This window comes from Aythya ferina, assembly GCF_964211825.1.
Source record: "Aythya ferina genome assembly, chromosome: 2".
Taxonomy (NCBI): domain Eukaryota; kingdom Metazoa; phylum Chordata; class Aves; order Anseriformes; family Anatidae; genus Aythya; species Aythya ferina.
Genome location: NC_140297.1, coordinates 105,728,536 through 105,744,249, shown reverse-complemented (window position 1 = coordinate 105,744,249; position 15,714 = coordinate 105,728,536). Strand labels below are relative to the sequence as shown.

Here is a 15,714-nt window from a genome sequence, read left to right as displayed (position 1 = left end):
TGTCCTTTTTCTTGACCTGTTCCAGCCTCTGATGGGTGATCTTTAACTGCAGCTGTAGAAAGTGGAAGTTCATACTTTCCTAGTGTGATGTATCAAAAAGTGGTTTGAAGTACTTGTCATGAGAACTGTGCTTTCTGGAAATACATGTATGCCTAGAACAGTGGAAGCAAAACAGTGTTCTGTAACTTGTTTTAAATGTGTGGTTGTTGACGTTCAACTTGGGGGGAAGAGGAAGGACTTGCTAATGCTAGTCCTGTGGTTAAATTCTTCTGGCTCCTTAAAAATTCAGTACATATACTTAGTGAACACTTATTTCTAGTCTCCTCGAAATTTTATCTGAATGTTCATGAAGTAAATATTCTTAATTTAATAAGAACAGATTCGATTCGAAAGCATGGCTTGTCGTGTAAATGGAGCTCTTAAAGCACAATTCTAAGTCAAGTGCTGTCTTCAGTCATTTATTATTGTAGTCTTGAGGAAGTGGCACTTAACTATGGCAGCAAAAATCATGAGGCCTTTGAAACTGGGAAGGCCCAGTGTTTGGGCTAGGTAGTGCTCAGTGCTGCTTAGCCATCCAATTTTAATTTGTGGTTTATTCAATGATTAGGACTGTAGTCTGTAAACTGCTTTTATTCCCATCTATTACTTATTTAGGAATCTTTTTTGTTAAAATCGGTGTGTGCATGTCTAAAATGTTTTGTCTTGTAGGACTTACAATTAGATTATGTGTGGATATAGTAAAAATAAAATTGTAAGTTGCTTCCAAGTGATCAAAAAAGAAAAAAAGTATTGGCTCAACAGGTGAAATGCAACAGTGGAATTTAACACTTGTTGCTGTTCCTGCTTCTCTTGGTGCAACGAGGGATTCCTTACCTTTTTACACTGCTCTGTAGAAGTCCTTCAGTCAGTAATGATCAGACAATGTTTACAGTTTTAGCCTTGATGAAGCCCTGTCTTTTTAATTATTTCCAAGATACTTTTAATAATTGTTATAAGAACATATTTTGGTCTTGTGATAACACATTTCAGGGTTATTTTTATAGTGTATGACAGGATCTTCAAGATGCTGCCTGCTCTCTTATACAATAGCTATCAGTTAATAGTATAACATACTGATATTTTTTTTTACTACATTCTTTTGTTCCAGATTTGCCAACTGGAATATGTTTTCTTCCAGACATTAAGAATAACAAGGTGAAACCTTTTCTAAATATAGTGCAATTAAAGTTTTTTCAAGTAGTAATCTCATAAGTTTTAACTCTGTGAGAGGAGGAGGGAGGAAATTGATCAGTTTTTGTTGTTCTTCGGGTGGACCTGAAGGCTGTCAAAGTACTGTGATGCTGAATGTGTCGTGCCTCATTTTGCTTCCTTTTTCCAGCTCACTTAACATAATTAACACCATGGGAGCATGGCTCCACCTGATCTCTCTTAATTGTGGAAGCTGTTGTTTACTCCTACCCTGTGCTGTCTTCTCATTCTTTATTCATGTGTGGATCTTCTTATCGCAGTTGTAGTTTAGCTTAATGAAGAGCCTTGAAGGAACCTCTCTGAACGCTTTTGGAATTTGAAGTTGATAATGTCAGCCGGATTTGCCTTGCCCCTGAACTTGTTAATTGCTTTGAGGAGTATCAGTTCAGATGGTTTCTTTAGTGTTCCCGACATAAATTGCACCATTTGTAAGATCCCAATCCTATTGTTGCACCTGGATTATTATTTTTTTTGCCTCTGTAACCCAGAGCTAGCACGCAGGGTATTGACAGGGCCGAGTTTCAGCTGCTTTTGTCCACTGCTTCAGAAAAGCTGATAATTACAAGCACAGAGTTATAAGGCAGGTGGGAATGGGAATTCCTGTGGCCCCTATAGAAAATATGCTTCAGGCTGTAGCAAGATACTGGCCAACTACATGCTTCTTCATGTGTCAGCTAGTATTTACTTAGCTTTCTTTCAACTGATTTCTTTTTTTTTTTTTTATTTTCTAAGGGCCCAATAACCAGTGACTTGCAGTTAAATGCTCACAGGCTGTCAGTTGAAAACCATAATTCAAGTTTTTTCCAACTATCTACTGTCTGCCCCTTTCTGAACTTTGAGTTTTTGGTAGCTGTCAAAGATGAACTGCTTATCAGTTTAGACAGAACCAAAATAGACATTGAATTTCTGTTTGTTGATTTTATTTATTTATTTTTTTTTCAAAGGGTTGATCTGGCATGTGATTTCTGAAGAAGCATTGTTATAGCAGTATAGGAACAACTTGAGTGTTTCCTACTTCATACTTTAAGCTGGGATTATGGCTTACTGAATGAAGAGAGGTTTATCGCTCCTCCCCTTCCCCCCCCCCCCCCAGCAAGTTAAGTCTTTAATGCAGTGGTTCAGTGTTTTAGTTCTGAAACCTTTTATGTTTGGTGTTATTCAGGTTCTTTTTCCCTCTATCTGTTTTATGATCTTTGTGTCTCTTGCACGTATCCATTCTGGAAGCTAGCAGGCAAAATTCATAGGAACTAGAATGTTTGCTGGGATATGGAGGAAGAAAGTGACGGGGGGGATTTTAGAATGTTATTAGACCACCTTAGTTATTTACTATTAAGTGGATTTATACAATAGCTAATAACTTCTAGATGCATTTTTCTCTGGATGTTTTTTACAGGTTGGTCCATCTGAACCTTCTGAAAAGCTGGCAGAAGGTGAAACCTCAAGTGATCATCTTAGCAATAGCCTTTCAAGTTTTTTGGAAAATGAGAAACTGTCATCTCTTGCAAGCTTAGGAGGAGATTCCACTGGTAAGAGCATTTAGAACTTTATAACTTTCTCTGGGTAGTTGAGCCTAGAATTCTGACACAATGTTACTGCCTTCTTGAGAAGAAAGCTATTACTTTTTTGTTTTGTTTTATTTAGGCAGATAACAATAGGACAAGGGGGAATGGTTTTAAACTAAAAGAGGGGGGATTTAGATTAGGTGTTAGGAGGAAATTCTTCACTCACAGGGTGGTGAGGCCCAGGAACAGGCTACCCAAAGAAGCTGTGGATGCCCCATCCCTGGAGGTGCTCAAGGCCAGGCTGGATGGGGCCCTGGGCAACCTGGTCTGGTGGGAGGTGTCCCTGCCCATGGCAGGGGGTTGGAACAAGGTGATCTTTAAGGTCCCTTGCTACCCGAACAGTTCTACGGTCGTATTTCATACAGGATTACACTTCATCAAAATCTTGTTTTTCTTTAATATTCCTAATACAAATTAATTGAGGAAACTGACTCTTGAAATTGTAACAGGAGCAGGTAGCTGTGGAGCTTCAAAGAAGATCACAACTGGAAAGGATAATCTGAAAAAATTACTGTGAATCAGAAACAGAGGTAGAAGAGTGGGCATTCATATAACACAGTGGTAACCCCAACTACAGTTTCAGTTAGGATTAAAAGAGATGATCTCTGTGAACTTTGGTTCTGAGGATAGTATTAGTTTTTATTTCAAAGATAAGGTTTTCAAAGATTGGATAAACTTAGCCAGCTGTAGGTCTCCCCTCCTGGGTTATGATATGTGGAAACAGCCACAATTCTTTTTTTTGTTTTGTTTTGTAAATACAAAGCCTGTTTGAGTATACTGTTTTTAATAGGAAAAGGCAGGCAAGGCACTGGATTCTAGAAATAATAATAAAAACTGTTGGATTTCTTTTTGGAATATGTTCTACAATGGTTTTAAGAGTGTTTTTAACCATGACCTAAAATGCTGACTGAAGTTTGAGACTTTAAGAACAAACAAACGAAAGCCCTGGGAACTTTCCCTTCCCTGTAACCTTCACAAATTTAAAAAAACAAACCTGAAATTGTATAAACTTTACTTGGGAGCAGTAGGAATAGTACTGTATTTAATAACAGCACTTTTTTTAAATCTTTAAAATAGAATGATGCTTCAGCCAGTTTCAGTGTAGTTTGAAAAATGTTACATATATTTGCTTTTCACTCATAAGTGACTATATATACAATTTGGTAGCTTGAATGTGGTGGAATATAGCACTTTGAAGGAAGATGAGTGACTTCGTCTGGGAGTTGAAATGCTACCTTATGGGCATCTTGTATTTCTGTATATCACTACTCACAGCATAAGATTGCCATGTGTTACTGTGACCCAATTCTTTTTGAGTGGGGGAAAAAGAGGATAATTCTGATCCGACTGTGTCTCTGTGTTAAAGTTTGTGGTGTTGCTCTGATAGTAGATCAGGTGATTATTAAATATGAAGGGTGAGTGGGGTATTTTCTTTTCTTTCACTAGATGATGATATTGATGATGAAGAGTTCTTTGATAACCAGCTGGAAGCCTATTTTGAACAGCTGATACCACCAGAAATAACGAGAGGAGACATGAATGTAAAGAAACTTTCAGAATGCTACGCAGCACTGAAGCTGTCTGAAAATGGCTTTCTTCAGGTAAGTTTAAAGTGGAGTCCCAAACTCTGCATGCCCAACAGCCCTTAAGCAGGGTAACATCTTTGAAGGTTGTCTGCCAGGGCGAATAGATTTTTTCTCCTGACAAACCCAACTACTGCCCAACAGGTAGCCTGTAAGTAAAGGATGTTTTTTGACAGTAAATACAGCACTAAATTAGCAAACAAAATGATCAAGTGAGATTCTGACTCTCCTTTACCTTTGCAAGGTTTTCCCTGGAAGGAGAGGAAAATAGGAAAGAAGTTAGGTAGCTATTTTTATATTTATTGTCCTCTTCTTCGTAGTCCAGAGCTAGCAACTGGTACATATGCTTGTTACAGAAGATCTTGTTTATGAGATAAGGCATGAAGAAATTAGGTAAGTAGCTGGCTGTTTTGAGAGGTGTTAAACTGGAAGGCTAGTGTCAAAGCTTAAGAACTTCCTACTCCCTATTAGGTGTCTACCTACTATCTATATAGGAGTCTTCTATATTCAAGTCTCTGTTCAGGTTTTCCATCCCCTAACACTGCTCCTCACACTCCTCTTTGTCATTTTCTTATTTTTCCTGATAAGCAGTTCTGTGCAGTCAATTCTGTTACTTGATCTTGCAAAGGAAAAATTTAATCTAGACTGTTAAAGAGTAGATTTCTCCCTTCTCTGGGATGATGGAGACTTGTCCTCAGAAATCCTGTAATAACTAACTTTGCATCAGTAGTGTTTCATGAAGAAGGACTTTTCCTGCTGGGCTACTTGAGACTGCATTTCTTAGACCTTATTACAAGAGTATATTTTTCAGATAATAAATCAAAAAAAAAAATATCCATTTCTGAGCTGTAAGATAGTTTGTCCTAAAGAAAAGGAAATAATGTCCTGAGCAGCACGTTACTCAAGTATCCATTAGGATATTAGCATGTGATATTGGATTGCTAGCTTGACCTTTCAGAGTGACAGTGAGGTAGGATGTATGTCAGCAGTTGCTGAAGATAGAGCTAGCCTGTGCCTGATGAACTTCATGTGTGCTACGGTTCAGTCTGCCCTTTCTGGAGCTTCTTTTTTAGAGTTCTGTGTCATGTGTGCTAGTCTGAACTTACTGCATCTCTGAGGTCTTCTCTTGAATGCATTATGGTAGGAATATCTCTTCTAAACATTGTTTTCAGCTTTCTAGCAGAGGTTTTAGTGTCAAAAATGGCGAGGTGTTTGTAGACAAGCATTTGGGATCTGCTTGTGTTTAATAAGGAAAACATTGGTAACAGAGCTGAAGTCTGTACTGACACCATAGTCTTCTGAAGGCCTTCTGATTTAAATTCGATTACCAGCATCTGAATGCAAAGAAACCTTAATGAGGAATAAAAAAGCTGTCTATACCCATAAAATATTGCTTTACCCCTTCCCCACCACCACCAACAAGGGGGGGTCAGCTGAATGGCAAGTAAGGCCACCTATTGATCTTGCTTGTAACGTCCAGGAGATGGACATGTTGTCTGTGTAGGAATTGCTTCATTTTATTCTGATGGTTCTGTGACAAAACTACTTTACATGTTACAGCTATTGATTCTTAATTAAAGCTAAAGTCCTAACTGCATCAGTCTTCAAAGGATGGAGTGGAGTTTTGTATTAAGATATTTGTTACCCTTTTTGAAAATAAATTTAATTCACTTCTGACAAAATATTACTTCCTATTAGTTTTACTTTTTATTTCTGTAAATATTAAGGTAATGCTTGCTGGCACTAATGTCTGCTTATTTTGTAGTGTACAACTAGTTTATAAAGAGCTTTTCAATCACCAGGTTATTGTTGTGGGTAAAAATCTTCAAGGTTTTATTAAGTGAACAGCATCATGAAGATTTAGTTTTCTAGGGGAGGAAATAAGAGCCTTAGAGAGGCAGTCAGTGTGTGGAGGGTAAGCACAGAGCAGCAGCTGGCTGCTTCTTGGCTTGGCTTCGCGTAGCAGCTAAGCCTGTTACAAACAGATTGCTTGGATGGGAAACTGACACTTGCACGCTTGACCAGAATAGGAAAGTGTGATTTATTCAAACAGGTAAATGTTTTGTCAAGTAGCTTCAAAAAAACAGTGTCATAAAATTTATTTATTGCTTAAAAATCGTTACAGGAAAGATTGTAATGACTCTAAGGAGGTGTTGCTTGATAGGTTCAGAAATTCCCTGCCTGGCTTCAGACTTTCCAGGCTGTGGGAAGTGTTCTGTTAACCTCCCTAACAGTAGTTCTGGAGAGGCTGCCAGTTGCTGATCTACAGCTGTACATGAAGGAAGGAACAGGTGGTTGTTTGAGACCCTGTGGCCACGGTGAAGAGTGCAAGTAGCAGTTATGTTATCTGCTCTCAGCTCTCTCCTGTTTGTGTAATGTTCCTGCTTCCACCCCACTGTAGAGGGTGGTGGGGTGGGTACAGCAGGTGCTGAGTTGGTCCTTATTCAGCAGTGGTTCTAGAGGAGAAGAGAGGCAGTATGGTGTACTCGTTAAGGACTGTGAAAGAATGCAGTAGGAGGAAGAAGAGATCCTCCATCCTCTTGCTGTGCATGTGCTCAGTGGGGCAGTTCTGTGGGTTGGCATAGCCAGGAGTTACTGTCCTCTTCCGTAGTGCTGGCAGCCAGAGATGGCAGTGGCACACGAACAAACACTTTACTGGAAATATATTTTTAAACTTTATAGAAATAACTATATCTTTTCTTATCTTCAGTATATCTGTTGTAGTGCAACTGAAATCTTTATTATTATTATTATATATTTAAGGAGGACTTTCGGGTTCCTGACACTTATCCAGCAGTGACAGGAGCAGACTCTGGAAATGCTAGTGATGAAGATTCACAAAACCAAGGGATAACTGCATGTCCAGAGCAAAGAGAGATGCTGCCCAGAGCAATAAGGCAACTGGTATGGAATTGCTATTTAAATTTCTATTTATAATGTAGAGAATAAGACAGTAGTTTCTGTGTGTATGTATGTGTGTATATATATATATATATATATATATATATATATATATAAAATATATAATATTTTTTTAAAAAGTAGTGCATTTGAAAACTTGTAAGAGGTTGAACTAACAACCCAAACTCACTTTATAAAAGATGAATAATAATTTGTCTAGATATACTTTTCAAACATAGTTGACTTTGGCTATTTTTTAACCTAGGACTATTAACATAAACAGTTAACAAATGCAATGCTGACACTTTAAAAATCATTATTATTTTTCCCTGAGAACTCCATGACTAGCGGAGATGCACTAGATTCCCGCAGTGCTGCTGAGTTGCGATTGGATTCACTGTATCTTCAGTGCATGGACAGCCATGAAGCTGATGTCACAAGTGCTCTTTCAAAGCAAGAAATACAATCCTCTTCTGAGTATCAGGCTGCCGCTTCTGATGCAGAAGTACTACATCCAGCAAAAGCAATTTCGGAGCCCTACACCACTCCTAAAATTCCTCTTAGTGCAAATGCACCTGGAACTGCAGATTCAACTGAATGTGAAGTTGGTCTTGCTGATGCTTACCTGTCTCCAACTGCAGACAGCTGTGAGAACACAACTTTATCTCCAGCAGACAAAGGTAGGCTGCTTTAGATATAACCTAGGTATGCAATTGTGGCTAGACTGTTTACATGGAAAGAGAAATAAAGTTGTTAGGTATGATTTTTTTGAATTGTGAAAGTTATTTTTTAAAAAAAATCCACCGTTTCTTTATAAATAAGAAATAAGTAGTTTGAATAAGTTTTGAGCTGCAGCTTTCAAAAAATACCAATTGATGTATATTGGACTTATATTGAAACATTTAGAGTTGCTTCTTTGATTAAAAACTGCTTCAACTTACAGTTGCAGCTATGTTATCTGCATTAACTTGTTGCTGACCCTTGGCAAGTGAACTCCTTACTTAAATTTAAGAGACTTTACCATGTTACTATTATTTATTTTAATCAACAGTGCAGTATTTGATGTATCTTTCAGGCGATATACCACATAGCATTGTTTATCAAAATGAAGAAGGCAAATGGGTGACTGATCTTGCTTATTATACTTCATTTGATGAAGAACAAGACTTAATTCTGGCTGAAGATGATAAAATAGATGAAGACTTCATAACTGGATGTATGTAATCTTTTTCCATTTTAGTTAACTGTTGTTATCTGTAGTATAGTGTTAAGTAAACTTTAATCCCTTTTAAAACTTTTTTTGTATTTAAAAAGTTAGTATTTAACATTGCAAATCCTTCGGACTTTAGATACAAAAATTATTGAAATCTGACATTGTTAGTAGTCTACAATGATATTAATAGTTATAGTTGGTAGCTTCTTCCCTTTTTTCCTTCTCTTCCCAGGAAGTGGTGTGAGTACTGAAATGTTGGAACCTACTGGGGATGTTTACAGGGCTCTTCTAAGAAATCCCAGGCCTTGGTTTACATAGCTTTTTAAAAAATTTTCCTTTAACTGTCTCAGACTGATCTTCATGGCAGCCTTTCTGTTTGTCATACAGGCTTGGATGGTGTGCCTGTAGTACTGTAGGCAAACCAATTGCTTATCACCAAAATATGCTCTGATCATCTGTTTTTACTAGACAGATTGGAGCATTGTATGCAACAGTATTTCTCCTCGTCTCTCCTAGTTTCTAAGGCTGACATATGGGAGGGGTAATGTATTCTGTAGATGTCTGATCAAGGTTCTCCAATCTTTCAAAGACGACACTGTGCAGAACAGTTTATTAAGAATGCAAGATCAAACAGGGTTGATTGGTTGAAGCATTGTTTGTCAACACTGTGGTGGTTTTCTGTTGGAACAAACAAATGAGATCCAGTGTAGTAGAAACTTCCCTATCGGCTATGTCAGCGAAGCAGAGCTCCTTCATTATTTTTTTTAAATGCCAGGACATTTTGGACACTTTGCTGTATTTCAGACTCAGCTTGTCCAATCATTTGAATATTTGTCTGTTGTAAATTTTTTCCAGGAGTATTTACCTTTTTCCCCACCTGATGTTTTTTAAAGGAATTAAGCTTTCCAGCTGCTTGGCTTACCTTTTCACATGGTACAAGACCTGTGCTTCCAGATTCAGCGTGGATAGTGTTTTTCTGTCTGCTAGTTTGCCTGTTTGTCTGCAGTGTTCAAGTATGATGCTTGAATGCTTGACAGCTGAGAGATTTTTTTATATGGACAGAAAAGAAATGACATCTGATGATGCTTGAGTCTCACTAATAACATGTCTATCTCTGTCAGTAAGCTATGCACACTATGTATTCTTGTATAGAGTAGTTAGTGCAGGATTGCTCACTTGACAGAGTTTAGTGCTTCAGGAAGTCCTCGTAAGATTCCTTATGGCTTGCACAGAAGATCAAAGAACAGATAATGACCTAAAGTTCCACTGGATGTAACAGCATGTCGTTGATAGTGGCATGTTGCCGTTAGGAGATACAGTTGGAATACCTCTTTATTGAGCAACCCAGTTTTCTTGCTTTCCTCAACAGTATGTATTCCAACTTCGCATAAGTCACTTTGATAGACAACAGCTATATTAACTTTACAAGTTTGCATCCATTCTTGATGTATTCCTCTGTGACTAGGGATGCTATGTGTACAAGGCCACGTACTTCAATGTTGAAGTATCATTAAGCAGGCCAAAATGGTAAGGTAGTAACAGCATCTCTTGATAAGTAGTTTTTAAATAATTTCAGAAAAGAGATCTGAAGTGTTTGTTGTTGTTTAAATATTAATTATGAAAATAATACAAGTATTTGAGTGGATGGCATAATCATTACAAATATATATATAAACTATATATATATAGAGAGAGAGAGTTTGGTTTGGTGTTAAGGCCATAAGATACCACCTTTATTCACCTCTAAGTTAGCTAGTCAAATACTACTTTTACTGTGGCTCCTAAGGATGCAGGAAATACTCTTTTAAAGCAAACTTCATATGAACTTTTCCCACTGTAATGGGAGGAACAACTCCTGGTGTGTCCCAGATTGTCTTGGTTGCAGAATTAAGCATTGCAATCTTTGCCTTAAAGTTTAGTTTAATGACACAAAATGGTAATATTAATGCTTACTAAATTCCAACTTGTTTTAATTTGTGTCCTTTCTGGTTTTAAGCTGAAGCAGCAGCAATGATTGCACAAGACCAGGAAGAATTTGAGAAAGAGCACAGACTTGGGCAGGTAAATAATGATCTGAATGTAAACAGAATAACACTCATTTATTTGCAGGTTACAATTTCTGAAACTTCTTTGTCTACAGGCAGAAAAAGTAGACATTCTAAATGCATCTGAAGTAGCAGACTGCTCATGGAAATCTGCCAATAGCTGCATTCTTCTGAGAACATCTGAACTTAACAGAGATGCCAGTTACCTACGTTTGTCTTTGGGAGAGTTCTTTGGTCAGAGATCTGAAGCTCTGGGTTGTCTTGGTGGAGATAGTGATGTGAAACGGGTATGTATCATAATGTTTGAAGGTGCAAGGGAAGGAAAAGGAAAAAACTACTGCTGTTATTAAAAACATCGTAACTAATTCTTTTGGAGAACTACTTTATAAGTTTGCTTATTAAGGAGATTCTGTATGTATATATGACAGGTATGGATTAGTTTGTTTCTCACTTGTACTCGCTTGGAACTTCTGATATGAAGGGCTGGTTGGTGTTAACAGGGAATCTTTACCTTTTGGTCAAAAATTAATTATATGTAGGATTATGGAGAGGAGAATATGCCATGTTACATGCTGCTTGTTAGAGGTCTGAACAAACAATCCACCTAGTAGTTGAATTAAATGTTGCTCACACAAACACCACACCGCATCACACCGTGTGTATTTTGATTAGGCACTTGCAAGGCTAGGAGGTGTGTTATTTCTCAGCCATACAAAAGCCAAACACCAGTTGGGGAGGCACTGTGTCTGAAACTGCTTTGCAAGCCAGCTGAACCTTTATATTAATGATTAAATTGACTAATGCTGTATTCTGGGGTAACTTTTTTTATAGCCATCTTTTGGTTACCATATTACATCTCCGAAGAAAAGGGAACCTGTTGCTTTGCTAAGACAATCTGATGTCTCAGGATGTGACACTGTCCAAGAAACTTCACAGCTTTCTGATGTGTTTACAGGTAATTATTGAACAGAAGGGTCAGCCTTAGACAGTCTGTAACAGTAGTTAAGAATTACTTGTATGTAACTTGCGAGGACTGTTAAGAATATGTAATAGACTCACCAAATTCACCAAATCATTTTCAGGGGTGTGGGATTGAAGATGGAAGCACCAACAAAACACAGAGCCTAAAGAGTTGCAAGAGGGAGCATTCTACTACTAGATAGTAGCTGAAGTTTTCTTGGTAATGTGAGCATTTCTAGACACTGGTTACAGTGCCATGTAATAACTGAAGTCTGGTCAGAGCTTTTTCCTATTGAAAAAGCTATACAAATGTGTTGCCAAAAGAAATGAAACCAGAAAGCTGGTTTGTTTGCCTGTACAGGTATCGAGGATGTAGGGAAAGAACTAGAATTGGGCATGAGCTGTCTGTGTCTGTGCGTGTGTATATAGTCTAATTTCTTTCCTACCATCTTTTAAAATAAATAAATACACTTCTGTGATATCTGAGTGACTCTAAGTAAAAAGAGATTCTTTCAGGATTTTATATGTGAAAATCACAATATGCACTTTGCATATTTGTGTATCAACTTAACAAGCTACACCTAGGAAATAGTTAAGAGTACTTGCTCAAAAGGCAAGTTCATTTTAAAGTGTGTCTGCTGTTCTTGCTATGGTTGGGGTGACATCAATCTTTGTGAGCCTCTCTAGCATTAATGCAGTGACTTGGTGAAAAACATCCATCAGGTTTTTATGGAGCACATGTCCTTGAAAACAACTTTACAGCCATTATCTTCCTCATTCCAGGATGTTCCAAATATTTTTGAGCATTTCTAATTTTTTTTTTTTTTAAGTGTTAGTGTGCTTAAGTCCATTCCAAGAAGTCTGTGTTTTTGTCAAAAACAAAACAAAAACAAACAAAAAAAAAACCATGGAATTAGCTAGCAACTGAAGTTTGTGACCACTGTTCAGGTAAATAATAGCTATAACTGTTGCTTTAAATAATAGACAAGTACCTTGATGTGCTCTGTAGTTATTTTGATATGAGTGTTGCTATAAATGCTAGGGGAAGGACGTTTTTAGGTCACTTCATGGCCAGGATGTTAAGAGTTATTGCCATCTGATTTTTCAGTAGTACTGGCAATGATCTTTATCAGCAATGTCAGTATGCAATTCCTCTTTAAGGAGCAGTAAATGCAGAAGAAGCTGAGAGCTTAGCCACTTGAGGGAGGGTATTACTTGAAATGCAAAGTGTATCTAAGCTCCAAATATCTGCTACAAGCAGAACAGAAATTAAAAATAAATAAAAATGCTTTATAATTATTTTCTTACTAAGCTGAACATTTTTAAAACTTTGTTTTTTAGTGTTCTAGGAAGTCTGGATGTTTTTCTTTAAGCAGAAACTGCTTTGGTGCTATGGTAGCCTATAGATCTCATCAGAATATCTCCTAGTTTGCGTTTGGTCTGGTAATCAAGAAGATTCTTAATGGTTTTGATGGTTTCAGAAACATGTCCTCCTTCAAGGTCATTGCTGTTTACCTCTGTCAAACCCTCCAGCATATGAAAAATGGATTTACTCAGATACAACTTTGCCAGTTTTCTACTGGAGTTGGGTTTGTGTTCATGGTACCTTGCAAATACCATTTTATGAGATTTGTTTGGCTTGAAATAATGTGATAAACTACCTGAAAATGAAGAGCATGAGCATATGGTACTAATTTTGTGAACTGAATGTAGACTTTGAGTATTGCACAGACAACATTTGATGTATTTGTACTTGTGCCATTATGGCAGTTTTTTCCTACAGAGCACTACAGGAGCACGTGTGTCCAATGAATGCTGATGTTGAGACGATATAATTAATTATCAGTCTTTTTTCTTCTTTCTTAGAAGACTTGGAAACACAAACAAAAGAACATGGAAATTCTACCAGCTGTGAAAGTGCATGGCATAGGGTGGACTCTGCAGCTGGAATACAAAAAAGCATTAATACAGAAGTAGCTACCCAAAGTAACTCAAAGGTATTTCTTTGTATCTTCTATTAATTGCACATATGAACTTGAACTAAAGTCACTTAAAGGTCACTTGACACTTCTTCTTATTATTGCTTCTTTAAATAAGGCTAAATTTAAGCTTTCATAGCAACTTGTTCCTTTTATATCAATCATTTGAAATCCTAGCAGGTATTTCTGTTTCTTGGGGTAACTTTGTTAGAATGCCATGATCCTTTGGAGAGCGAGGTGTTACTATTGTCATCTCATTTTCCTTTTTCTCCCTTCCTCATTTGGGTTGACAGACCAAGCAGTTCCACATAGTTTACAAAATGAGTAATTTTCCCATTGTAGTGTTTCTTCTTGGCAGTAGGTTAGAAATGTCTTAACAAGAAACGTGAACATATTAGGCAAATGCAAAATCACTTAAAATACACATTTCTTAATTTGGTGCTTAACCCATTTTCTTTTGTTGTAGGATGGAATTCATGAGGACAAGGTGGAAGGTGGCTTATGTAATCATTCTGATTCTGTCCTAAGTATTAGCACAATTGCATCTGCTATTGCGAATGCTTCCTGCAGTGCTGATCCTACCCAGCTAGCTGCTATGATGATGGCACTCTCAACTAAAAATAAAAAAACATGTTTTCTTCCTGGAATTATTAAAGAGATGGAGCTCTCCGCTAATCACGCGTTACCTAACAATGTCGAAAGCAGTGCATTTGATATGGAAAAATACCTTAGAAAGACAGATGAGCTTGGACATGAAAGTGAATATGAGAGTATTGTGAAACATGACGCATCTGTCCAGAACTTTACGACTGATGGCTCTTTACTGAGTAAAGTTAGAAATAAAGATGCTTTTCTAGAAGACTTGTTAAATGATCATGATGAACAGCAAGAAGTAGATAAACGATTTCTGGATTATTTTCATGCAGAAAATGATACTCAGAATATCTGTAATCCATCTGATGTTTCCAAGCATGAAGACAGGACTACAAATAGTGTAAAAGGTTCAGAAAAGTTGACAGATTTATTAAATAGTAAACATTCACAGTCTTTAAGTGCTGACCTTACATTAGATACACTTGGTATCCGCTCACCTACAAGAAATGATGCACAGAGATGTGGAACTCCTTTATCAGCAAAAATAGAAATGTCACAGAGAAGTCTGTTTGCTCACCAGACTGACAATCTTACTAGCAGATGTTGTACCAGGGAAGATGCAGAAACAGATCAAGCAACAAATGCTGTTCCTGAACCGCTTAATGGTTTGGAGAGAAGTACAGGAAACACTGTGTCACTCAGCAACTTAAAACCTGCCAAACAATCTGGTAAATATGTCTTAGTAAGTCCTACAAAAGCAAAGCCTGTGCAGAAATTGAACACGGATGAGACAAAGCAAAGTCCAAAAATAGAGAAGAGAAACAAAGAGGCCAGTACTGCTTGCAGTGGGAATGTGAAACATGTAACTTTTGAGAAGCTCTCCCTGACTTCCCAGGATAGTAATGGTAAGTGAATCTGAAGAGTAGTCCAAAAAGGCAAATGTAACCAGTTATAGAAAAGGCTTTTCCTGAAAACAGACTTGTATCCTGTGCTTAAACTTGTTATTAAATTCTGCTTATTTACCAGAACATCAGCCTGTTCTTCCTGAATGTGACTTGCAGCCTTTAGAGGATGAGCAGTATAGCTTCAGACCTTCAACTTCGCCCCTAATACACTCTTCTCCTAGTGATGCTTCTGGAACAGCGTTTTCAGGGTAAATGTCTCAGAGCAGGTTATAAGAATTACTAATGCTTCATGAGGATTGCTGAGTGATCAAGTTTTAATTGTAGTTTTGTCCTTGACCTTTATGTTTATACTTTACGTTTATACTTCTTTATTAAACTATGACATCATTCTTAGACATAACCTTTCTTTTTGCTTTTGATGTGTGTATGGGGGAACAATCTTAAGCAATTGTTAACTTTTTATTTTCCTCACTGGCATGATGAGAGAGACGATGGACAGGCATGTGGCTGTTTCCGCTCAGGATTGTCCAGTAAAGCAAGAATACAAAATACCCAGCACGTTAGCTAGTCAGATTCTTTAGATAACTCCATCATCACAAAAACTTGGGTATAAAATACTCTATTTACTTGAACTGTTATTCTAGTGCAATTCATCTACTACAAATGAAGCTATTTGGTTGGTGATTTGTATTTCAGTCACTTTCATTCTCAGGTTCATATCACT

The 15,714-nt window shown here is 37.4% G+C and overlaps 1 protein-coding gene across 4 annotated transcripts in view; it reads left to right on the top strand.

The window, feature by feature from the left end:
* Window positions 1-15,714, top strand: part of CEP192 (centrosomal protein 192) — a 63,287-nt gene that overhangs the window by 3,006 nt on the left and 44,567 nt on the right. For 2 of the 4 annotated variants that reach the window (XM_084511476.1, XM_084511477.1), the window contains 12 exons: window positions 1,148-1,194; window positions 2,642-2,774; window positions 4,257-4,411; window positions 7,157-7,297; window positions 7,629-7,974; window positions 8,370-8,510; window positions 10,504-10,568; window positions 10,648-10,839; window positions 11,384-11,507; window positions 13,379-13,509; window positions 13,958-14,990; window positions 15,112-15,238. In XM_084511476.1, coding sequence (XP_084367602.1) covers window positions 1,148-1,194; window positions 2,642-2,774; window positions 4,257-4,411; window positions 7,157-7,297; window positions 7,629-7,974; window positions 8,370-8,510; window positions 10,504-10,568; window positions 10,648-10,839; window positions 11,384-11,507; window positions 13,379-13,509; window positions 13,958-14,990; window positions 15,112-15,238 — 2,635 coding nt within the window. The remainder of the gene's footprint in view (window positions 1-1,147; window positions 1,195-2,641; window positions 2,775-4,256; window positions 4,412-7,156; window positions 7,298-7,628; window positions 7,975-8,369; window positions 8,511-10,503; window positions 10,569-10,647; window positions 10,840-11,383; window positions 11,508-13,378; window positions 13,510-13,957; window positions 14,991-15,111; window positions 15,239-15,714) is intronic. The other 2 variants (XM_084511478.1, XM_084511479.1) reach the window with 2 other exon arrangements.